We start from the raw sequence: 25,158 nt of genomic DNA, 5'->3' as shown, positions 1-25,158 counted from the left end.
TATTGCACGGCACATTGACTGCTTCAGCTTTGATTTTTTTGTATTAAATTGGCACTCCATACAAAAAAGGTTAGCACCCCCTGAACGACAGAGAAAAAAAAAGTCCAAGGATCACAAGGGTGTCATGTACACAATTGTAGGCCAACTGGAGCACTTTCAATTTGCTTACTATCGGACTGGGCCAGAATGGAATCGGGCAACTTATTCAATTTTTAAAAATAACATTTTGCGACATTACCACATTCCACATTCCCACATCTCTAAACAATATAAAACAATGCTTTGCTTATAACTGCATTGTCGCCAAAAGCTCACGCTATCATAGAGCCTAAATGAACTGTAATTGGCCTCTATTACTCATAAAATATATCCTTTTGTGTAATAACAATTTAATTAATGCCCCATGATTAAGGAAAAGTGAAAGTAGCAATGATTAACATGAAGATGTTGTATAGATTGCTACTAATTAGTAATGATAATTCTAACAAACTGTACAAATTAGTGTACTAAAGAAAATAATACTAATATATATGGTCATATAACAAGACAATTGCAACACTTTGTGTAGTAGATAATTTACATGATGTGGCATAATCTTAATTATAGTGTTCCAATGGTGGTTCACTTGTTGCCATTGTTCTGTATACACAGGCATCGCCTCTTGTGGGTTTGAAGTTGGCCCATTGTGTTCAATGGCAGTTAATGTTGCCACTGGCCTCGGCTTCTTGTGAGTGTGAATTTGGTCCATTGTGCTTTGTATCTCACCTATTTTTAGTACTGCTACAGTTAACCTTGTCTGGCTTTGTGTATGTGCACCTGTTTTTCTAGTGAGTTCATTTTCCCTACTATGTAATTTTTTATTTCTGTGTCACGCCCCAGGTTGAGCAACAACTTCTATATGGGCCTTTTCAGATTCTGTCCACTTGTTCTTTGTTGAGTCTATGAGCAAGGCCGTCTTTAACGCAGGGCAAAAGGGGCAGCTGCCCAGGCCCAGTATCACATGGGGGGCCCAAGGCAGCTGCCTCTTGAGCCCCGCTGGCCAGTAGCGTAGTGTGGGAGGGCCATTGCCCCGGGCGCAAAATTCAAGAGTGCGCTAGTAGGGCCGCACCGCCAATTAGGCAAAGTGAAGTGATGGCCCCAGGTGGCGGGGCCCTGGTGACAACTGACAAGTGGGTGGTGGCGGCAGGGCACAGGTGGGCGCTTCCATTGTGGATGGAGGTAAGTATAACCTTTTTTTTTTTTTTTTTTTTTGTAAGACATGCACTTTCAATGACATTCGGCAGCCAAGTTGTTTACATGATATAAGCATGTTGTCTACTAATTAAAGGGCTTCTGTCACCCCACTAAAGTGTTTTTTTTTTTTTTGGGCTGGTGAAATTTGTTATATTGCGATATATCACAATATAATTCTGTCACTTACTTTGATCCAGCAGTTTCTTCCAAAAACGAAGTTTTATCATATTTAAATTAGGTCTCTAACAGCAAGTAGGGCGGCTACTTGCTGCTAGCTGCTGCAGAAATCCGCCCCCTCGCCGTGTTGATTGACAGGGCCAGCCGGGATCTCCTCCTCCGGCCAGCCCTGTCGGCATTTCAAAAATCGTGCGCCTCTGTGGGTTCGGCGCAGGCGCTCTGAGATGAGGAGGCTCGTCTCCTCAGCACTCCCTCAGTGCGCCTGCGCCGATGACGTCTTCTATTTCGGTGATGTCATCGGCGCAGGCGCACTGAGGGAGTGCTGAGGAGACGAGCCTCCTCATCTCAGAGCGCCTGCGCCGAACCCACAGAGGCGCGCGATTTTTGAAATGCCGACAGGGCTGGCCGGAGGAGGAGATCCCGGCTGGCCCTGTCAATCAACACGGCGAGGGGGCGGATTTCTGCAGCAGCTAGCAGCAAGTAGCCGCCCTACTTGCTGTTAGAGACCTAATTTACATATGATAAAACTTCGTTTTTGGAAGAAACTGCTGGATCAAAGTAAGTGACAGAATTATATTGTGATATATCGCAATATAACTAATTTCACCAGCCCAAAAAAAAAAACACTTTAGTGGGGTGACAGAAGCCCTTTAAGCATAGTTTGCAGCTTGTCTGTTCCCAATGACGTTCTGCACTACCAGCACAAATGCATCCCAAGCTGCAAGTTCCATAGGGTTTAGTTTTGTTCTGAATGTGTCATAATGCATTAGTTTGTTGATTTTGGGGACAATAAAAATTCCGGCCTTTATTTTAGCATCAGTTTTCAGTGTGCTAAACTTCTCCTTCAAATACTGGAAACCATTTCCATCATGATCAAGTGCACTTTCATTAAACCAAGTTTAATGTGAAGTGGTGGATGATAAACTTGAAGTGGATCGACCAGTGGTTTGTGTTGTACATTGTACTGACCAACTGTGTGCTCGGCTCTGAGAGGCCACTGTATCATTTTGTAATGATTGTTGTCATCACGACTGATCCATAGGCACAAGAAACACATATGCTTTGTGTACCCTAACTGTAGGCCAAGCAGGCCAAGCAGCAGTGCTACCACTTTCAGGTCAGCACAAATTTTCCATTTATGTTCTGAGTATTTGATCAAATTTTAAAATTAACTCCATAGAAGCATGGGTCTCTCGTTCCAACAGCATGAGCCAATGGAACAGATGGTTTTTCGTTACCATTGTGCAACAAAACAGCTTTCAAATACTATGAATAGCCTCCATTCATTCTCTTTGAATATCCGGCAATTAGTCATACAAAAGTGACAGTCTTAATGGTGATTTTTCTGCTCACGCCAAACCATAGGCACTGCAAAAGCCATTGCTTTCCTTTTACCATTCAACCACTGCGTTAGCCCAGAGTAACACACAGTCCAACAAACATGAGGTGCCCAGCTTTTATCTTGATCTCTAATTTTACAGTCAAAGTAATACTGGTAAGCAAGACACACTCGCTTTGTCAGATTCTTGCGCTGATCATAAGTAGTTTATTTGTCAAATATGTAGCCGAAATTGTCTGGATCGTTAACACATTTGCGTTTATCCATCTTAAGTTTCAAAACTGATAGCACTATAACAGATCACTTTATCAAAATCTGTCCAGCTTGCCTTATACATTTACTGCGGACATCAGCCTGAGTGCGTCGAAACAGATCTGGACATGTCCATTGAAAAATTTACAATATAATGCATTAATAACTGAATAGGCTTTGCATGTATAACTTAAAATCTAGACGTGACAGGCAAATTTTGAGTTCATATTTGGAATCAGTGAGCTCATTTTAGTATAAATCACATGTTTTTCTCTCAGTAGCAAAATCATTGTTGTGCGGTGGTGGCACTTCTTACTGGCCCATTATTGGTGGCACTTTTTCCTGGCACATTATTAGGTGGAACTTTGGGAGCATCTATGGGGGCACTTAGTGGCACATTATAGGGGGCACTATGGGGGCATCTGCTGAGGCCACAAATAAGGGGTATTTTATATGGGGGAAGGGGGAGAGGAACACTATGGGGGGCCTCTACTGAGGCCACAAAGAAGGAGTATTTTATATGGGGGGCTCTGTATAGGGGCATTTTATACTGGGGCACATTATGCTGAGTACTATGGGGAAGGGGAGAGAAGTGTACTATGGGCTCATCTATGGGAGGCACTAAGAAGGGGTATTTTATACTTGTAAATTATGGGGCACACTGATGGTATCTACTGAAGCACTATATATGGGACATTTTATACTGGTATATTAGGGGGGGCACTAGGAAAAAGGGGGAGAGGATCAGTATGAGGGCATTTACTGGGAGCACTATAGGAGTATTTTATACTGGCACATTATGGGGGCACTATGGGGACATTAGCTCAACTCGGGACATTAAAAGGGGGTATTTTTTTGCACTGGCACATTACAAGGAGAATTATTACTACTGGGGGGCATTATGATAGGCTTTATTACTACTGCGGTCTATGGGGAACATGATTACTAGTATGGGCACTATAGGAGCATTATTACTTCTGGGGCACAGTGGGGACATGTTTGGGGCACTGTAGGAGCACTATTACTACCATGTGTGCTTTAGTAGAAAATTATTCCTATTGGTGGGACTTTTGGGAACACTATTACTGTGGGGGCACCTTGGCACAGTATCAGCTAACCACAATTATTTTTGGGGGACGTTATGTTTACACTATTAATGTCGGGCACTATTTGCTTGGCACAGTTATTTTAGGGCACTATCTGCATGCTACTACTATCAGAGGGTTTATCTGTTTCTGCAGTATAATATTGGGGGGGGGGGGGGGGGTAGGATGATTTGTCCAGAAGATGGGAGGATGATGGAAAAGTAGTAAACTAAGATTTTGTTTGTCAAACTGCAGAGACGGGAAATGGCTGAAAAATGTTGGTCTGAAAGGAGAAGATGAGGAAAGAGAACATCTACATCAAAGAGACATCACTGGATGTAAGAGGCATGTGGCGCTGTATTACCCTGTATGTAGGGGTTGATGTATGGGTTAGTAGTACAGTACTATCTGCACATTCTAAAAAAATATATATATATAGCAATCGGCAAAATACTATATGTTTGTTTCAGAAGTTGTGCTTTTTTAATTTTTAGAATAATGATACAATGATACAGCCATTTTATTTGATACTTTTGTGCTGATTCTTTTTTCCCCCCTCTATATTATGGGACAGCTTAACGTAGTAGTTCTGGTGTCTATAGCATGTCTCTGCAAGCTTTTAAAAGTAAACACTGCCTTTTCAGAAAAAAAGTATATATACATTACTGCCAAGGAACACTTCTAGTGGCCACTCATCATTATTAAAGTTTACTACTCTACGAGGTACGTGGATTTCTTTTTAGTGTGTGTTGTGGTGGAGGACGTGATAGCATGCTAGGGTGTGGGAAAGCATAATGCAGGGGGCCCAAGTAAATTCTTGCCATGGGTCCAATCAATATTAAAGATGACACTGTCTATGAGTGTCTGCTTGGTCTCTCCAGACTGTGTTTGGATCTGTTCAGGTTCTGTCTGTGTCTGAATTCTGACCTACTTTCATCTGCCTCTACCTGTGTCTATTGCATGAATTAGTATGTACTCTGTTTGCCTGACCTTGTCTGGTTCAGTCTGTGTGTTCGCCTTGGATTCATGTACTCTGCAAGCCTGTTCTCTACCTTGTTCTGTCTCTGTGTTTTGCCTGTGCATCCGGTGCTACGCACTGGAGTTTCTGAACCATGTGTGTCAGATGCCAACTACACTGCGACTATTCCAAGAGGAAGCAACCTGGTGGCTCCACTGCAGTATAGGCCAGATACCTGTTTAGTGGTTAAAGGGTGAAAATCAGGGGGCCACCAGGATAACAACCTCAGGACTAGCCCAAAGTCAAACCGGTAAATTGGCACTGTGGTTCCACAACCATTGTCAGTAACAAATAGAAAACAGGCTGGACCTGTTTATGCTTGGCACTGTGCACAAATATGTTTCATATAAAAGTATTGCCAATGTTTGTAAAAGAAATAGATATGCATGGGAAGCCATTGTCACATCATTGACAGATGATGTTGGAGAAAAAAGAATTCTTCATGTCGAATTTCAGTGAGGGATCCTTTTGTTCTTCTTTTTGATAAGCTGCCCCCAGGGGTGTCTGGCAGTGTCCTTTTCATCTAATCCCAATAAAAACATACACAAGCTTGGCTGAACAAAGCATGTGGGTATGTAGTGGAGAATGGAGACATGACTTGTTTTGCTGAGAGCTAGTGGAGGTACGGTATATGGCCACTTTTAGTCCTATTCACAGATTGTATGCTTTCCCAATGAGATTTTGCTCTTGATGTGGGTTTTTCTCCCATCAACGGGAAGAAATTATAGCGTTGAAAACATTTGTACCTAATGATAGTTACTTGATAGTATATTATCTACAGTGTAGCTGTATGTTACTATGCTTTTTATCTTAAAGAGAACTTGTCAGCAGGAAAATGGTGTCCTACAATTTGGCAAACTGACACATTAAAGCAGCATATGTCATCAGCATATTGACAATATATAAATAACAGCTTTGATTCTTCTAATAATAGGGACTAGAGTTTGACATTCCTCACAATCCTGCAGGTTACATTTTCATTCTTGTTATGAAATGAGATCTGACACTAAAGACATTTCTATGGAGGCTTGAAAGATTGTTGGGAAAAACAAGGATCCAACAAGATTTTAGATCTAAGAAGAATGTGTAACTTAATGGTGGAATTGGAAAGGTGGTCTTAAATTATTGTTGCACCAATATTTTGGTACATCTGTGATAGAGCAACTTGTCAGTTGTAGTTTAAAAGTTAGTCAGTCACATGTCTAATGGCATCTAACATCTCCATGCAATAACCTGTCTGAAACCAACTACTGTGTGTATAAGCATGAGGAAGAAGAACAAACTAGTAGTGTTGGGTGAGCATGCTCGGTCGAACACCATTTTGACTCTAGCATCGTGATGTTCGGCACATCTCGATGTTTGGCCGAACACAGTGTGTGCTCAAGCGCGATGTTTATTGGCTGCTATGCAGCCAATAAACATGTGGGGAAGTACTGGCCCTGACTGTAATTCCGTAGACATGCTGGTTACTGGCATTTCAGTGATTGGCTGGCCGAAACGCGTCATTGGGTGCTATATAGCATCCAATGACATGTGGTTCGGCTCAGACTTAGTCTGGGAGAGCTGCAGCAGAAGGGACAGGAATTGTTTAATCTTGAAAGGTGTTAGAGACCCAAAAGTCCTTTTAAGGACTATTCTTTTATCTGGCTGCAATATATATTTTTGTAGCAAAGAAATGTATTTCCTAAGCATCTCACTTGCAAAATAAGTGTAGAATTAGCACTACAAGGTTTTCTATGATTGTGACATTGTTGTACGTTATATGTGTTTTCACAGTGCTGCTGCATTACCCTTTTTTTCATGCATTTTCTAGCCATGGCAGCGTGCACCTGTGGAATCGGGTATGCTGGCTGACCCACTTTTTCTTTGCAGTTTTTACTGAAGGTGTGGCTGACTCCATTCAGTCTTGCACCCCTGACTAGCCTGTCTACCCTTTAGGCTGATTTTAATTAGATTAAGTATAAAGCTGTAGTCTTCTCTCATTGTATCTATTTGTAGCAATATGGCACCAGGAGAGGTATGGAGTTGGCTCAGCATGCATGTTGGTACCTGCATCCCTGGATTTAATGGAGGCCATTATGGCACCAAAAATGGTAATAACCTACACTCCCTGAATTTGATAGTGGCCACCATGTCACATAACAGGTAGAATTTAGTGTTAGGTTCCCTTGACGTGTGGCTGACGGGCCCAAATAATTTTGTACAAAATGTATTTGCCAAGCATCTCAATTGCAAAATAAGTGTAGCATTAGCACTAGAATGTTTTCTATGATTATGACATTCTTGTACTTTATATGTGTTTTCAGAGTGCTGCTGCATTACCCTTTTTTTCCTGCATTCAGTCAAATTTTTTTGCCGCTGGTGACAGCGACATTACCTGCGCTACAGCTCCTGTATAACGCTTGCGCATCCTAAATATCTGTGACATTCGGTGTAATTTTTTCTTAGCCGCTGTTGACAGCGACATTACCTGCGCTAAATCTCTTGTATAACGTTTGCACATCCAAAATATCTGTGACATTCAGTCTAATTTATATGTGCATACACTTACAAAACCTGTGCTACTGTACACGTGACATACTTTCAAGCATATACAGTCAGGTCCATAAATATTGGGACATCAACACAATTCTAACATTTTTGGCTCTATACACCACCACAATGGTTTTAAATGAAACGAACAAGATGTGCTTTAACTGCAGACTGTCAGCTTTAATTTGAGGGTATTTACATCCAAATAAGGTGAACAGTGTAGGAATTACAACAGTTTGCATATTTGTCTTCCACTTGGTAAGGGACCAAAAGTAATGGGACAGAATAATAATCATAAATCAAACTTTCACTTTTCAATATTTGGTTGCAAATCCTTTGCAGTCAATTACAGCCTGAAGTCTGGAACGTATAGACATCACCAGACGCTGGGTTTCATCCCTGGTTATGCTCTGCCAGGCCTCTACTGCAACTGTCTTCAGGCCCTGCTTGTTCTTGGGGCATTTTCCCTTCAGTTTTGTCTTCAGCAAGTGAAATGCATGCTCAATCGGATTCAGGTCAGATGATTGACTTGGCCATTGCATAACATTCCACTTATTTCCCTTAAAAAAATGATTTGGTTGCTTTTGCAGTATGCTTTGTGTCATTGTCCATCTGCACTGTGAAGTGCCGTCCAATGAGTTTTGAAGCATTTGGTTTAATATGAGCAGATAATATTGCCCAAAACACTTCAGAATTCATCCTGCTGGGTTTTTTTTTTAGCAGTCACATCATCAATAAATACAAGAGAACCAGTGCCATTGGCAACCATACATGCCCACGCCATGACACTACCACTACCATGCTTCACTGATGAGGTGGTATGCTTAGGATCATGAGCAGTTCCTTTCCTTCGCCATACTCTTCGCTTCCCATCACTCTGGTACAAGTTGATCTTGGTCTCATCCGTCCATTGGATGTGGTTACAGAATTGTAAAGGTTTTTTAAGATGTTGTTTGGCAAACTCTAATCTGGCCTTCCTGGTTTTGAGGCTCACCAATGGAACCATCTGTATTCACTCTGGTGAAGTCTTCTCTTGATTGTTGACTTTGACAACACACGGTACACCTACCTCCTGGAGAGTATTCGTGAGCTAGCCAACTGTTGTGAAGGGTGTTTTCTTCACCAGGGAAAGAAGTCTTCAGTCATCCACCTGTGGTCATTTCTGTGGTCTTCACGGTCTTTTGGTGTTGCTGAGCTCACCGGTCCATTCCTTCTTTTTAAGAATGTTCCAAACAGTTGTTTTGGCCATGCCTAATGTTTTTGCTATCTCTCTGATGGGTTTGTTTTGTTTTTCAGCCTAATGATGGCTTGCTTCACTGATACTGACAGCTCTTTGGATCTCATCTTGAGAGTTGACAGCAACAGATTCCAAATGAAAATAGCACACTTGAAATGAACTCTGGACCTTTTATCTGCTCATTGTAATTGGGATAATGAGGGAATAACACACACCTGGCCATGGAACAGCTGAGAAGCCAATTGTCCCATTACTTTTGATCCCTTAACAAGTGGGAGGCACATATGCAAACTGTTGTAATTCCTACATCATTCACCTGATTTGCATGCCATAACACTCAAAATAAAGCTGACAGCCTGCAGTTAAAGCACATCTTGTTTGTTTCATTTCAAATCCATTGTGGTGGTGTATAGAGCCAAAAATGTTAGACTTGTGTCTATGTCCCAATATTTATGGACCTGACTTTATATACCATTTAATATGCTCAAGGCGAGCAGTAAGGGACGGGGAAGTGGCCATGCTGCTGATGGTGCATGCAGATGCCGTGGCCCTGGGCCTGCTGCCAGAGCACAAGAAACACACTCATCCACAATACCTAGCTTTATGTCACAGTTTGCATGGCGGCACAGGACATCACTCTCAAAGTAACACCAGTGCGACCAGGTGGTCAGTTTGATTGCAGCATATAATGCTTACAGTCGGTTAAGCACCATCCTGTCTTCCACAAAGTCCAGTCTCAGTAGCCAAGAGAAGACTTCACCAGAGTGAATACAGATGGTTCCATTGGTGAGCCTCACCCTGATCCTCCTTCCTCCCACCATTGAGAGTCTTGGTAAACAAGTGACCCCACATTTGGATATTCTGAGGAGCTCTTTTCATCACCACTCCTTGATTTGGGCCTATCACCAAGCCTGCTTGAAGAGGGACATGAGGAGATCTTGTGCACAGATTCCCAAACTCTTGAGCATCCACAGTCAGAAGAAGATAACGGTAGGGAATGGCAAATAGTGTTTCACAAGGTGAATGATGATGAGGAAACACAGTTGCCAATAAGTCAACGGCAATTAGTGTCTCAATAGGTTGATGATGAGGATGAGACACAGTTGACAATAAGTGAGGGTCTTGTTAGCGGAAGAGGAGGTGGGGGACGATGAAATTACTGACCCAACCTGGGAAGGTGGCAAGCCGAGTGAGGACAGCAGTATAGGGGGAGGGATCCACAGCACCACAACAGGCTGGAAGATGCATTGGGATGGCAAAGGGGAGAAGGCGGACCACACCAAACTGGCCTGCAACTGTTGCCTGGAGCACCCCCTTGTGGCATTATTCCTTGCCAAGGGGTAGGTGTTCCGCAGTCTGGGGCTTCTTTAAGGAAATTGTGGATGATAAAAGAATTGGCATTTGCAACCTGTGCTGTACCAAAATGAGCAGGGGTGTAAACACTAGCAACCTCACAACCACCAGTGTGATTCACCACATGGCATCAAAGCACCCTAATAGATGGGCCGAACGCCTGGGTCCACAATCAATGTCTGTGGGTCAGACCACTGCCTCCTCTTCCCCTGTGTTACATGCTAGCCAATCCCCTGTCTAAGACGCCTCCTGCTCTTCACCTGGACCTTTGCAAGCACCATCAGCTAGCACATCCACTTCTGTGTCCCAGTGCAGCATAAAGATGTCCATACCCCAGGCCTTTGAGCAAAAGCACAAATAGCCAGCCACCCACCCACATGCCATAGCACTAAATGCGCTACTTTCCAAATTGCTGGCTCTGGAAATGTTGCCATTTAGGCTTGCGGACACTGAGGCTTTCTGCAGCCTGATGGCGGCAGCCGTCCCTCGTTACTCAGTCCCCACCCGCCAGTATTTTTCGCGGTCCCCACCTTACACCAGCATGTGTCCCATAACATCACCCGTATCCTGACCAACGCAGTTATTGAGAAAGTCCACTTAACAACTGACACATGAACAAGTGCTTTTGGCCAGGGATGCTACATTTCCCTAACGGCACACTGGGTAAACATTGTGGAGGCCAGGTGCTACCGACGCCAAGGATTGCGGGCCCTACTACCATCAGGAGTTCTGGCACCACCTACATTATTGGCTGCAACCCTCCCTTCTCCTCCTCCACCTCCTCCTCCACTTCCACCTCTGAATTATCATCTTGCAGCACCAGTCAGCCATCAGCCAGTAGCTGGAAGCAGTGTAGCACTGCAATGGGGAAGCGGCAACATACCGTGGTGAAGCTAATTTGCTTAGGTGACAAACAGCACACCGCTGCAGAGCTATTACAGGGTATAAGGGACTAGACTGAGCTGTGGCTCTCGCCACAAAACCTACAATCAGGCTTGGTTGTGTCTAATAATGGCCGTAACTTGGTGGTGGCTTTGGAACTCACACACATATCATGCCTAGCCCACGTGTTCAACTTAGTGGTTCAGCGGTTTCTCCAAACCTACCCCAATTTGCCTGATCTACTGGTGAAGGTGCGCCGCGTGTGTGCTCATTTCAGAAAGTCATCTACAGCTGCGGCCGGTCCCGCAACGCTGCAGCAGCGCTTGCAATTGCCCGTTCACTGACTGTTGTGCGACATGAGCATGCACTGGAACTTCACGTTTCACATGTTGGCTAGGCTTTGCAAACAGCAGAGAGCAGTAGTGGAATATCAGCTGCAACATGGTTGTCACCTTTCCAGTCAGCTTCCGCTATTCACAAGCGAGGAATTGGCATGGATGTCTGAGCTCTGTGAGGTTTTATGCAACTTTGAGGAATCAACACAGATGGTGAGCGATGATGCCGCTATTATCAGCTTAACCATCCCACTTCTGTGACTACTGAAACGCCTGCTGCTCACAATAAAGGCGGACGCTTTGCATGTGAAAGAGGTGTAAATGGGGGAAGACAGTACACAAGGTGATAGCCAGACCACCCTCTGTTCGTCTTTTCAGCGTGAATTGGATGATGATGAGGAGGAGGAGGAGGAGCAGGAGACGGTTGTCTCTGCTACAGAGGGTAGTACCCATAGCAGGTTTATTCCATCTTTTCAGCGTGGATGGGCCGAAGAGGAGGAAGAGAATGAGGACATTGAGAGTCATCCACCTGATGAGGACAGAGAAGTCGTGTCTGCTGGGACTCTGGTACCAATAAGTGACTTTGTGTTATGCTGCCTTTTCCGTGACCCTCGAGTTATACACATTTTGGCCAACACCAATTACTGGTTGTTCACCCTTCTGGACCCCTGCTACAAAGAGAACTTTTCATCTTTCATTACTCTGGCGGAGAGGACTAGCAAAATGGTGAAATACCAGAAGGTCCTTGTGGAAAAATTGTTCCAAAAATTTCCAGCTGACAACGAGTGCAGCAGAGTACATAGTTCCTTGGGCAACCAAGGAGGGGACACAAGGTGAACACACAGCAGTTCCAACAGAGGCAGGGCAACACTTTCCAAGGCCTGGGACAGTTTAATGACACCCCGCCAGCACCCTAACCCTGATGCGCGGCCTAGTGTCACAAGGAAGGAAAAGTTTTGGAAGTTGGTGAAGGAGTATGTAGCAGACCATATCAGTGTCCTCAGTGATCCCTCTGTGCCTTACAACTATTGGGTGTCCAAGCTGGACATGTGGCATGAACTGGCACTCTATGCCTTGGAGGTGCTGGCCTGCCCTACCACCAGCGTTTTTTCAGAGCGGGTATTTAGTTCTGCTGGGGGCATAATAACTGATGAGCGCATCCGCCTGTCAACTGAAAATGCTGACAGGTTGACTCTTATCAAAATTAACAAGGCCTGGATTGCCCTGACTTCTCTTCTCCACCAGAGGAAAGCGGCTGAACATAAAGGCACTTTTAATGTGGCTTTTATTGTTTATTGAATATACTGTATTCCCATGCACCCCTTCCACCACAAAAAAGGGTATATGGTTCAATCTTCCTTTTCTCATCCTTTATTAGGCTGCCCTCGCTCCTAATGTTTTAGAGCATCAGCTCAGCAGCAGACCCTCACCTCTAATGTTTTAGAGGGTCACCAGCAGGCCCTCGCCCATAATGTTTTAGAGGGTCAGATCAGCAGCAGGTCCTCGCTCCTAATGTTTTAGAGGGTTAGCTCAGCAGCAGACCCTCACCCCTAATGTTTTAGATGGTCAGATCAGCAGCAGGCCCTCGCCCCTAATGTTTTAGATGGTCAGATCAGCAGCAGGCCCTCGCCCCTAATGTTTTAGAGGGTCACCAGCAGGCCCTTGCTCCTAATGTTTTAGAGGGTCACCAGCTGGCCATCAATCATAATTTTTCAAGGGTGTGTATGATGCTCTCCTTTATGTGTAATAAAGGGTGTATTGGAGTGCCTTGTAATTTTTGGCAGACCTTTCACTTAGTGTATGAGTGTAGGAGTCCCACTACCTAAACAATTATACCACAATGTGAATGAGGCCCTCCTTTATGTGATATACAGGTTGTATCAAAGTGCCTCTTCCTTGTAATTTTTGGCAGCACTTTATATACAATTAAATAAATTGGAAAGAATGTTTCCTAACAATTTTTCCTCTAAAATCGATTTCATCTGTGGTTTTGTGCGTATTATTGTCAGTTTGTAAAAGTGGCGTACTACTCGTACAACATCGTTCCCAGCAGCGACCTGGGAGTCCAAGATGCATCCAGACATCCTCCCCATTTCAGTGGAGTTTCCATCAATTTCTGACCTTTTCCTGTGAACCAGACTCCCCTCTTCAGAGCAGGGGGTGCCTGGTTTAATGCTTGGGTTCTCTCATTGACTTCCATTGTGCTTGGGTGCTCTTTAGAGCACCAGAGCATACTAAAGTGTTCTACTCGAGCACCCAAGTACTTGGGTGCTCAATCAACACTACTGACTAGCTAACTAACTAGCAGGAGATTTATCTGGGCCTTGAGGGGAATGGTACCAACTGGTGTCTCGCATTGCTCTCAAATTAATCTGCATCCTCAAGTTTTTTAATTCAGTTGAAAAGTATGGCAGAGCAGAAAACGATTTGATCCCTGTCCCATCATTTACTCTAGTAAGTCGCAGGCTGCTACAGGCCTGTGCCTACTAGAGGACTCTAAAGACATCAGTGTCCTGCTGCAGAAGGCACAATGCAGTGAAGTCAGCAATGCAAAATGAACATCAAGTGGCAAGGAGAGCTATATGTTTGTCATGGGAATGAGGAGAGAGGTGAATTTAAGTCTGTTATTTTTTTTTTAATTCTCACAAAGGGGGATCATATTACAATGTGGGGCACAAAGAGGGGCCTTATTGCAATGTGGAGGCACAAAGATACAATATAGTAACAGAGAAACCACCTAGTCTATCTAGTCTGCCTGGGTACATTATTCTATTATGGGCACAAAAGTGAACATTATATTGTGGGGACACAAAGAAGGGCATTATTCTTTTGTATGGGTGCAAAGAAGGACATTGTTCTGTTGTGCAGGCACCAATGGTGTCATTATTCTATTGCAGGGCACAAAGGGGGCCTTATTCTAATGTAGGGACAACAATGGGGGCATTTTTAAATTGTGGGGGTGCAAAGGGAAAACAATTTTTATTGTAGCCGTGCATAGGGGTGCATTATTAGATTTTGGAGGTGCAAAGAGGGGCATTAGAAGAACTATGATTGTGTGGGACAAAAAAGGGAGGAATATTTACTCTCTGGGGCATTATTACCACCTAGGAAACTTTAACTGGGGGGCAGGTCCAAAATTTGCTCTGGGGTCCATAGCACTCTAGTTATGCTGCTGCAACTAACAGAACAATTCTATATTTATGGTCACATTGAATGCTTTTGTACTGCACACTAACTGACTTTATATTTAAATATTTTACATTAACTACTGATAATACGGTTGAATATTTAATAACCCAGCAGATATTGGATGTGTCATTTTTATTAATGAACATTTTTACCTCTTTTGTGTGTAAATACCATGAGTTTCTTGGTGGGAACTTGGGTAAATCCCAGCACTACTAGTGTACATGTCTCCTAGACCTTTCTATTCCAAATGAAGTAATTAGCTCAGCTGGATCCCTTTGTGGGAATTGCTCTTCTTTCTATCAGTTCAAATGTTCTGTGAATTAGTCTGGTTTGTGTTAGAACACTGAATATCACTTATTCGCTTTGATGCCTTTAGGACGCTATAACTGCTAAATTACTTGGCGACTTTAAATAATATAAGACGCCTTCTATAATTACAGTATATATCCAGAGAGCATGTGAAAGCCCTCTTATATCGCTTGGAATATGGAATTGTCCTTCCTTGTTTAAATTATGTATATGAATGATGCATTTTAATGAATATGCATTAAGAATATTGCCTGAAAAGCATGGAGCCTGGAAGGATACTTAGAAATGGATTTCATAAAGGTAACCTAGTTGAATGCTTAGGGGCATGGTTATAACCTTGTATTAAGATAAGTTGACTGAACCACAATAATAGCAATCAGAATCAGAAGTAACAGTAAAAAAAAAAAAAATGAACAGGTAAAAAACAGGTAAAAAAAAAAAACATTCAAATAAATTAGCTAATATATTTTGCATACATAAATGGTTGGGAAGAAACAGTATAAATTTGCAGTGAATCATTGGTTTTATAGTGGCTCTAACTAATCTTCTCAATTACATCTTTTATCAACAGTATGTAGCTAGGTGGCTACAAAAACTAAAACGTTTTTTCACAAAAAGGTCATTTTTAAGCGACCATGGAGCCTGTTTATTAGATAAATGTTTTTCTATTATTTATTTTATCAAAGAGGTTGTACAGCATATAGAAAGTTGTTGGGAAAGGCTGGTCACTCGTCACTCTCATGTTTATTATGTCCTTTCTGATCTCTGATTTCTGGTCCTGTCTCAACATGCAAGAAATGCCTAGACACCGGGTCACTGTTGTAGCCAGTGATTAACAAAGAAGGAATCTCTGGGTACTTTCCATGTGTCGAGATGGGACCAGGAAGAAGAGTGTCAGCATCGTTTTATATCCTACTCTGAGACCTTACCCATTCATTTTAAGTCTGGTTGCTGGAGTAGGGATACCAATCTATACTCACCTAAAGAATTATTAGGAACACCATACTAATATGGTGTTGGACCCCCCACTAAGGGGCCTAAAGTGTGCCCAGAAAACATCCCCCACACCATTACACCACCACCACCAGCCTGCAAAGTGGTAACAAGGCATGATGGATACATGTTCTCATTCTGTTTACGCCAAACTCGGACTCTACCATTTGAATGTCTCAACAGAAATCGAGACTCATCAGACCAGGCAACATTTTTCCAGTCTTCAACAGTCCAATTTTGGTGAGCTCGTGCAAATTGTAGCCTCTTTTTACTATTTGTAGTGGAGATGACTGGTACCCGGTGGGGTCTTCTGCTGTTATAGCCCATCCGCCTCAAGGTTGTGCGTGTTGTGGCTTCACAAATGCTTTCCTGCATTCCTCGGTTGTAACGAGTGGTTATTTCAGTCAACGTTGCTCTTCTATCAGCTTGAATCAGTCAGCCCATTCTCCTCTGACCTCTAGCATCAACAAGGCATTTTTGCCCACAGGTCTGCCGCATACTGGATGTTTTTCCCTTTTCACACCATTCTTTGTAAACCCTAGAAATGGTTTTGCGTGAAAATCCCAGTAACTGAGCAGATTGTGAAATACTCAGACTGGCCCGTCTGGCACCAACAACCATGCCACGTTCAAAATTGCTTAAATCACCTTTCTTTCCCATTCTGAAATTCAGGTTGGAGTTCAGGAGATTGTCTTGACCAGGACCACAACCCTACATGCATTGAAGCAACTGCCATGTGATTGGTTGACTAGATAATCACATTAATGAGAAATAGAACAGATGTTCCTAATAATTCTTTAGGTGAGTGTATATTTTGGGCTGTCAAGTCTTTAGGTGCCACTTTTGTTTTAACCCCTTAATACATAGTGCCAAACATATGGAGTGATTCAGTGATGGTTGATCTTCTGGAAGTTCTTCTATCTGTAGACAAAATCTTTGGATCTCAGCCAGAGTGACCATTTGGTTCTTGTTTACCTCTCTTACTAAGGACCCTTTCCCCGATTTGATGGGGCGTCCAGCTCTAGGAACTGGTTGTTCTAAACTTCTTCCATTTAAGAAATATGGAGGCCACTGTGCTCTTGGAAACTTTCAGTACAGCAGAAATTCTTTAGTACCATTCTCTGTGCCTCAACAAAATCATGTCTCTGATTTCTACAGGCAGTTATTACCTCCTCATGGCTTGGGTTTTTTGCTCTGATATTCTTTGCCAGCTGTGAGACCTTATATAGACTGGGGTGTGTCTTTCTCAATCCTATCCAATGAACTGAATTCACCACAAGTGGACTCCAATCTAGGTGTAGAAACATCTCAAAAATTAAGAGAAATGGGAGGCCCCAGAGCTAAATTTGAATGTAGCAGTGGTCAAGCATGCTCACCTTTGCTCCATTCAAAGTCTATGGAACTATGAAGCTAGCAGAGTACAATGTTCAACTCTCTTTGACATATGCTTAGAGTCTGAATGAAGTGGCAGTGCTAACACTACATTCATACAGGGGATATAGGATTCTTGTTCTTGTAATCAGTGGGGTTCCCAGTGGACATACAATGGGTTTGTTTATTTGACAATATATAAATGTATATAAGGCCTTTGGCAAGACTTTTTGTATGCCTCTGTTATATCTCCCTACGGATTAGCCTCTAGTGACCCCAGTGTGAATACTGAATTTTTTCTTCATGTTACCATCTCCCTTATAAATCACAGAGAATGTCTGTCCATGTTACATTTGGAGGGGAAGAGGGGTGTTGTTTTTTTTTTTTCATTTTTACAAAAAATGTGAGAAGATGAACAGTTACACATCTTATCATCCCTCATCCGCACTTGATCAGATTATTTGTCGACTCCATGATGCAAATATTTAGTGCTAGGTGGATTGACATAATTCTAAAGAGCTTGCTAACATTTAAAAAACATACAAAGCATCTCCTTTCATAAACTATATGGATATGGAAGTGCAATATGTTTTTTGCAATAATTAATCATTTTAGGTTTAATGAGTGCTTGGCATTATAGAAAAAATGCCATTTGGGGATAACCCCCCCCCCCCCCACCCAAAAAAAAATAAAAAATTGGGGCTCTTTAACTTTAAGCAACATAAAAATAACATGGCACAATCTAAAATGCCACCAAAACTTGACCTGTATGAATGATACCTTTGATGGGTTTGTAAAACTCGTTTTCAGATTACCTATCTAGTTAGGCGTCATTTACAATTCCGTTTTTCACTGGCGTGTTGTTTGCGGACAGCACATGCAGCTATTTATTTTAATGTGCCTGTGCACACATCAATATTTTTTTACAGACCATGGTTCAGCGAAAAAAAATCTGAGAGACATGCACTACTATGGCCCGTAATGTTGACCAAACACGACCATTATAATCAATGGCTCCCTGAAAAAACATGGCATCCATGTGCGTTGATGTTTCGTCAGTTTTTCACTGACCACTAATAGAAGATGCTCTAAAAATTAACTTTCAGCTGAGCAGTGTCTGTGGAATATGGATGCCACACAGAGGGAAAAAGAGGACGCACAGACCAAACGTAGACATCTTCACTGATCAAACACATACAGATTTCTTCAAAGACGTCAAACGGACATGGAAATGTGAATGAGGTCTTAATTGCCTAGAATCTCCCTATAATCAAGAATAAAGAATTTATTTCTCCTGAAGTGGTGCCGTAGATTTGTAGGAATAACATTTTACTGTATTCCTCATTCTCATAGATGATTTCACAGATTTCTTTCTACATTCTCCTAAATATAAAATTGACACATTCCTGCTCTTTCTCAGTCTTGCAAGTTTGAATTAGTTAACATTTTCATATCTCGCTCTCCTGTCATTAAGGGGGGAAAAAAACAATAACCTTACGATGAACTTATCTTTAAAAAAAAAATGAAAAGCCTGAAGAACTGAGCTAGAAGTTTAGGCGTGCTCAAGTGATTAAAGCTTCAGGGTTGTAAGAATAGAATTAATTTGCTTTAAAGTCTTCAGCGGCAAAGCGGATGAAAATCAATAAATCATTTAGTAACTTAGCATATTTCCAGACAGTTTTCTGCAAAGACTCTCAGAACAGATGTTAGCTTGTGATGCCTTGCAGAGAGATCAGCAGCATCATTTAATGCTATCCTTGCTGCAGGTAAATGAGAATATAAACTGAAAAAAGGCTTCAAATTCTCTACACTACTGAGCATCAGACATCTTCAGAACTGAATCACCCACTTCGAGAGGAGTTATGTATTCAGCTCCAGAGGGTCCTACCTAGAGAATTTACTGTCAAATTTAAGAAAGGTATTTATTCAGGCTCGCTTTCTTTCACACACTTGCTGTAGACCTTTTGGTCAATGGGGGTTATAAAGCTTTAGAAGTGACAGATAAGAGAGACATCTCAACTAAAATTGTGCTGGCAGAAACATGTTGGAAAATGAGTTGGTTACTGTTCTTTAAAATGCTAGCACGTTGCTTGAAGGTTTTCTGGCAAATATAAAAAATGGCATATTCATTTTGCATTTTTTGCGCAATATGGAAGGAAATGGATCTCAAAGGGATCATGACAAATTGTTTCTAATTCAGGAAGCCTCTAAAGATCCATTTAGTCAAAAATCCTCTTTATTTTCTTATTAAAATGTTAACATGTACAATAAAAATGCACGTTCTTTACAAATTCCTATATACAGAAAGGTAAAGACCAAACATTAAAAAAGATTTTCAATAGTCCTATCTACCCCACTGTCATTCCTTCATATGGCAGTTAGGACTTGTGGTCTGAGGAAAACGGCTTGTGAAAAATTATCTGGAAAAGTTATCCTTTATGCCTCATTCACACATTAGTGCTTTGGTCAGTGATTTCCATCAGTGGTTGTGAGCCAAAACCAGGATTGGAACCTCCACAGACATAAGATATAAGGGAAAGATCTCCTCCTGTTTTGTGTTTAGAGCCGCACCAGGTTTTGGCTGAAAAACCACTGATGGAAATCACTGACCAGACACTGATGTGTGAATGAGGCTTTAAAGGGCTTGCCTGGTTTAGAAAACCCATTCTCATTTAGCCTAGTAGGACATTCAACGCTAGGAACCATCAATCAGCCACAAACAAAGTTTCTACAAAGTGACTGCAGAGTCTTTATTCGCATACATCCATTGTGTCCTGCCTATTGTCTTATGCCTCAGCTGAACATAATTGATTACAGACCTATCTGGCACATTATAAGCTCATTTGGGGTACGAAACTGACTGGACCTATTAAGACACTGAATCAAAAAGTAATGCCAGGGGGATTGCCAGACATATGTGAATGCACCAAAGTGCATTTCATTTCTCTCTCGCTTTCTCTCTTCCTCTGGAGGATCCAGTACTTCCATGCATTAAATAGGCATACCATTGATTTCAGTGGACACCATATAATATGTAATTTTCCTAATTATGGAATTGCAGGGGACATAACATTTGCATTTAGACCATGCAAACAGCTTTTTTTTTTCTCGTTTATTTGTTTTTTTTTGGGGGGGGGGGGGGCTCGTATTTCTATAAAAATTTGATTGTACAAAGCTTACCACCTCTTTGGGTACACCTTCTGACATCTATAGAAGTAATGGTGCCATGTTAGGCTAATTAGCATTTGTGAGGTACAGGGGTGTAACAAATAACCATACCATGTTTTGCTATGGGGCCCAGCTCCAACACAACAACTTTCAGTAGCGAGTTCAGAAAAGTTTGATTGGTTTCCCAAATGCACAGGGCTAATGCACACAGTGATGTCACAGTATATGGGTAATGATATAATCATAGTGGAATAATGTACAAAAAGGTGTAATTATAATAGGATAATGCATACAGTGAAGTAATAAGTGGGAAAATGCCCAGGGTGATGCCACAGCAAGGTCATAGTGCAGGGATAATGGGCACCCTGCACACAGGTTAACCATGCGAATGGGGACACATCACCACTACTGCACTTTTGAGTTGAGATGCCCCCCTTAGTTATTGGGCCCCATAGCAGCTACATAGTTATGCCCATGGTCAGGTAAAATATTAATGTTCATGACAGCTTTACACTATACATACCAGTTCCAAGTATTCTTTCAATTTTTATGCAGGAATTATCTAATTCTTTTGCAAACAAATGGACAGCTTGCATGGGATCTTCACATGTGTCTGGATCAATATATGTCCTCCTTGTAGGGATTTTGACTGAAAGAAAAATATAGGAATGTTGTCAGATACACAAATGAATTTTTACAATGTAAAATGTAAACATTTTTCATTATCTTTGTAAGGCTTATCACCGTAAGAACTAACATCTTTATTTCCTAGAATTGATTAAGATAGAAGAAGAGCTACTTGCATTTTTTGTGTTATTAGGTCCAAAATTCAGTGCTGATTAATTTCTTAATACAGATGTGCCCACGCTTACCTGTTCTTGAATATGGTTAAAAGGGTTATCCAGTAATTAATATTGATTAAATATCCTCCAGGTAGGTCATCAATATCAGATTGGTGGGGACCCTTCATGCTCTGTGAATGCTGCAACTTCTTCTAGGCCATGTGATGTCACTGTACATTGGTCACATGACCTAGTTCCAGATCAGCCCATTGAAGTGAATGGGACTGATCTGCAATACCAAGCACTGCCACTATACTATGTATGTATACCAGAGCTATAATCCGGGGTACTATCTCTCTTGGAGAGTGCCTTAATTGCCTTGAGGAGGCTTATACGCCATACATGCTCCTCTTGAATGCTGGGAAGAAAGGGATGCAAATTAGCTCTTAGTAAGCTCTGCATGGAATATATGCCTGATCACACCAATTCAGGCACTCTCCACAAGGAGATAGTACCCCCCAAATTCTGACTTAGGCCTCTCACCCAGTTAAACCAGTACTCTCTGCTCTGCACTGATGAGGGGCAATCACCCTGAAACAGCTCTCTGCAGATGAAGTGATGGCTTATTTATTATCCAAGTCATGTCTCAAGGCCTATTTAAAGGGTCAATCATTGACTTATAGCATAGCTGCCTTACGTCTGGTGGCATAAGAGGCAGAGCTTGTTAAGAGCTCATTTCCATCCCTTTCTTTCCAGAGACATCGGAAGACACAGTATTGCAAAGTCATGTCTTTTAGAATAAAAAAACTGGTCATCTCACATGACACATCCCAGGATGTTTAGCCAAAAGCAAAGGTAAGGAAGGGTATATCTGTATATCTTTATATCTGTTGGAACTAGATAAACCATGAGGTAAGCATGAAGCCACTACCAGGGTGAGCTAAGAAGATTATTGGCTAGTATTTTACACTGAACTCAATAATCAAACACTGTAAGCAGTAAGCTACTAAGTTCTCCCTAGTGGTGTCATGTTATGAAAATGAATTAGCAGAGGATGTTGGACCTAAAGGGAACCTGTCACTATGACAATGAAGAGTAATCTTCAGGCTGCATATTATAGAGCAGGAGGCGCTAAGCAGATTGTTGTATCATTTTATAGGAAAATATTCACTATAAGGCTACATGCACACTACCATATGTGTTTTGCGGTCCGCCTAAAATGGACAAGAATAGGACATGTTAAATTTTTTGGGCGGGGCTACAAAACGGACATACTGATGCGGACAGCACATGGTGTGCTGTCTGCTTTTTTTGCGGACCCATTGAAATGAATGGGTCCGCATCCTATCTGAAAAAAAAAACACGGAATGGATACAGAAACAACGTTTTCTATGCATGTAGCCTAGCTTGTATTTAATGAATTTAAATTCCTGCTTATTCTGAGTTCTGAATTCAAGGATATCCTATCAGTGATTGACAGCTATCCCTGTATATACACAGTCATAGAGGGAAGGCTGTCAATCATTGACTTCAAAACTCAGAATGAGCAGGAATTTAAATGAATAAAATAGTTATACTTAATCTTTTCCTACAAAATCTGCTGATCTCCTCCTGCTTTCTAACATGCTGCCTGCTGTTCAGACACCATGTTCAACATGACAGGTTCCCTTTACAGCCTACATGGCACTAATCATGGACAATCACTTTGAACAGCACGCAAGAGCAAATATCATTGTTAACTACTCATGGACCACACAATAAGTACATGTATATATTTTTAGGTTGTGTTTGCATACTTTAAATTAGTACATTAGGAACTGTGTCACTGAAATCTTTAAAGACTGTGGGCATATGTGGATTGATTTTCTTTATTACATTGCATCTATTATGTGATAATCAACACTTTTCTAGTGCTGTTTATTAAACATTTGCACGTTTTGTTTCTGCAGCTTGCTTTTATTACAATACATGGCAAGCTGCTCAATGCAATTCACAATCAATTTTATCAGATGGGTTCTGAATGGCTCGTCTGCAGCTCCTCTCCTGAACGCTTATGTAAGCTGAACCGATTGATCGGAATGTGTTCAAGACAAAACAGAGAGGAGATGGAGAAAATCCATTAAATAACCCATCGGACAAAATTAACTGCAAGCAGCTTGCTAAATATTGTAATACATGTTATCTGCAGATATGATTTATTTTTAAATAAAATACAATTACAAAAATGATTATCACATTATACTGTACATGCAATAAAAAATTGATACAAACGTATGCATAGCCGTTAAGCCATAATCCCAGCATGTTCACTTCCATAATAATTTCTATTACACAATATACTATTCAGTATAAAGAGAAAATAGACAAATATATATAGCTAATTGTTTTCTATTCATAAGCAAATTAGTGCTGGAAAATGCATGCGTCTAACATGTCAGAATAGTAAATACAGCCTTGTAACAATTACATACAACAGGTTACATGCTGCTGCATTATGTAGGAGAATATAGACATATGCTATTATTAACTACTAGCAAACCACAGCCTGCTAAAACAGCTAGTAAAAAATGGTAGCAAAGTAATATGAAATCTAAAGCAGTAGCTGCCTAGTTTCCATACACAATTTATCCTGTGTGATAGCAAAAATATCACCCTGATTATAGTTTGCTCTGCATGACCAGCTCCAAACATTCAGGTGAAACTCATTTTAGATCAGCTCATCCATCCGAAACCTACAATTAAGTGAAACAAATGCATGTCCCCTGTCCATCAGCCAGCTATAGACATACACTAACCGCTCATGATTAGCAGAGTTATGACGAGGAGTGAATGCTAATTTTGTGTACAGTGCTTTCTACATCAGTTGGTGAATCTAAGCTCAAAGGGGAAAAAATTCAGGTATCCAGATTTTTATTAAGCAGGGAAGAATTTAGCTCCCTTAATAACAATTTTGTATCCGGAAGAATGGTTCACAATTAAAATCTTTTATGTGTCATATTTTTTTTATTCAAATTTTACTCTTGATCAATCACTCACAAAATTCCCAAAGTACCTTCTGTACAAACTTAGCTTCCAAGAAGCGTTCATCAAAAAATATGGTTATGCTTCAGGTAATATGACAGATGGATACACAGAATGACCAGTTCTAAGAACTTTGTTACTCCTTGATAGACATACATACAGTGAGGAACAGAAGTATTTGAACACCCTGCAATTTTGCTAGTTCTCCCACTTAGAAATCATGGAGGGGTCTGAAATTCACATTGTAGGTGCATTCCCACTCTAAGAGACAGAATAAAAAAAAATAGTATTTAGGAAATCACATTGTAGGATTTTTAAAGAATTTATTTGTCTTGCACTGCTGAACATAAGTATTTGAACACCTGAGAAACAGCAAGAATTCTGGCCCTCAAAGACCTGTTACTGTGCCTTTAAAAAGCCCACCTCTACTCCACTCATTAACCTAACTTAGTAGCACCTGTCTGAGCTTTTTAAAGACACCTGTCTACCCCTCAGTCAGTCAGGCGCCAACTACTACCATGGGCAAGACCAAAGGGCTGTCAAAATTGACAAAATTGTGGACCTCCACAAGGCTGGAAAGGTCAATTGCCAAGCAGCTTGGTGAAAATAGATCAACTGTTGGAGCAATTGTTAGAAAATGGAAGAGGCTAAAGACGACTGTCAGTCTCCCTCGGACTGGAGTTTCATGCAAGGTCTCACCTCGTGGGGTATTACTGATGATAAGAAAGGTAAGGAATAACTGGACGCTAGATTTATGTTTTACTTGCCTTTCTCTACACTGTCAGGAGACTGTGATTTACACCTGTAATGCCAAAGCTGTATGCTATTACCTGCTCACTGTAAACCATTGTGGTATGCATTTTTATTATGCTTTTCAATAAA

The 25,158-nt window shown here is 41.5% G+C and overlaps 1 protein-coding gene across 2 annotated transcripts in view; it reads right to left on the bottom strand.

Annotated features, from left to right (window-relative positions):
• EPHA10 (EPH receptor A10) overlaps positions 1-25,158 on the bottom strand; it is a 682,002-nt gene that overhangs the window by 125,538 nt on the left and 531,306 nt on the right. For both annotated transcript variants that reach the window (XM_044284653.1, XM_044284654.1), the window contains exon 8: positions 20,997-21,122. In XM_044284653.1, the coding sequence (XP_044140588.1) occupies positions 20,997-21,122 (126 nt within the window). The remainder of the gene's footprint in view (positions 1-20,996; positions 21,123-25,158) is intronic.

This window comes from Bufo gargarizans, chromosome 3 (assembly GCF_014858855.1).
Source record: "Bufo gargarizans isolate SCDJY-AF-19 chromosome 3, ASM1485885v1, whole genome shotgun sequence".
Classification (NCBI taxonomy): domain Eukaryota; kingdom Metazoa; phylum Chordata; class Amphibia; order Anura; family Bufonidae; genus Bufo; species Bufo gargarizans.
This window is presented reverse-complemented; position numbering and strand designations above follow the sequence as displayed.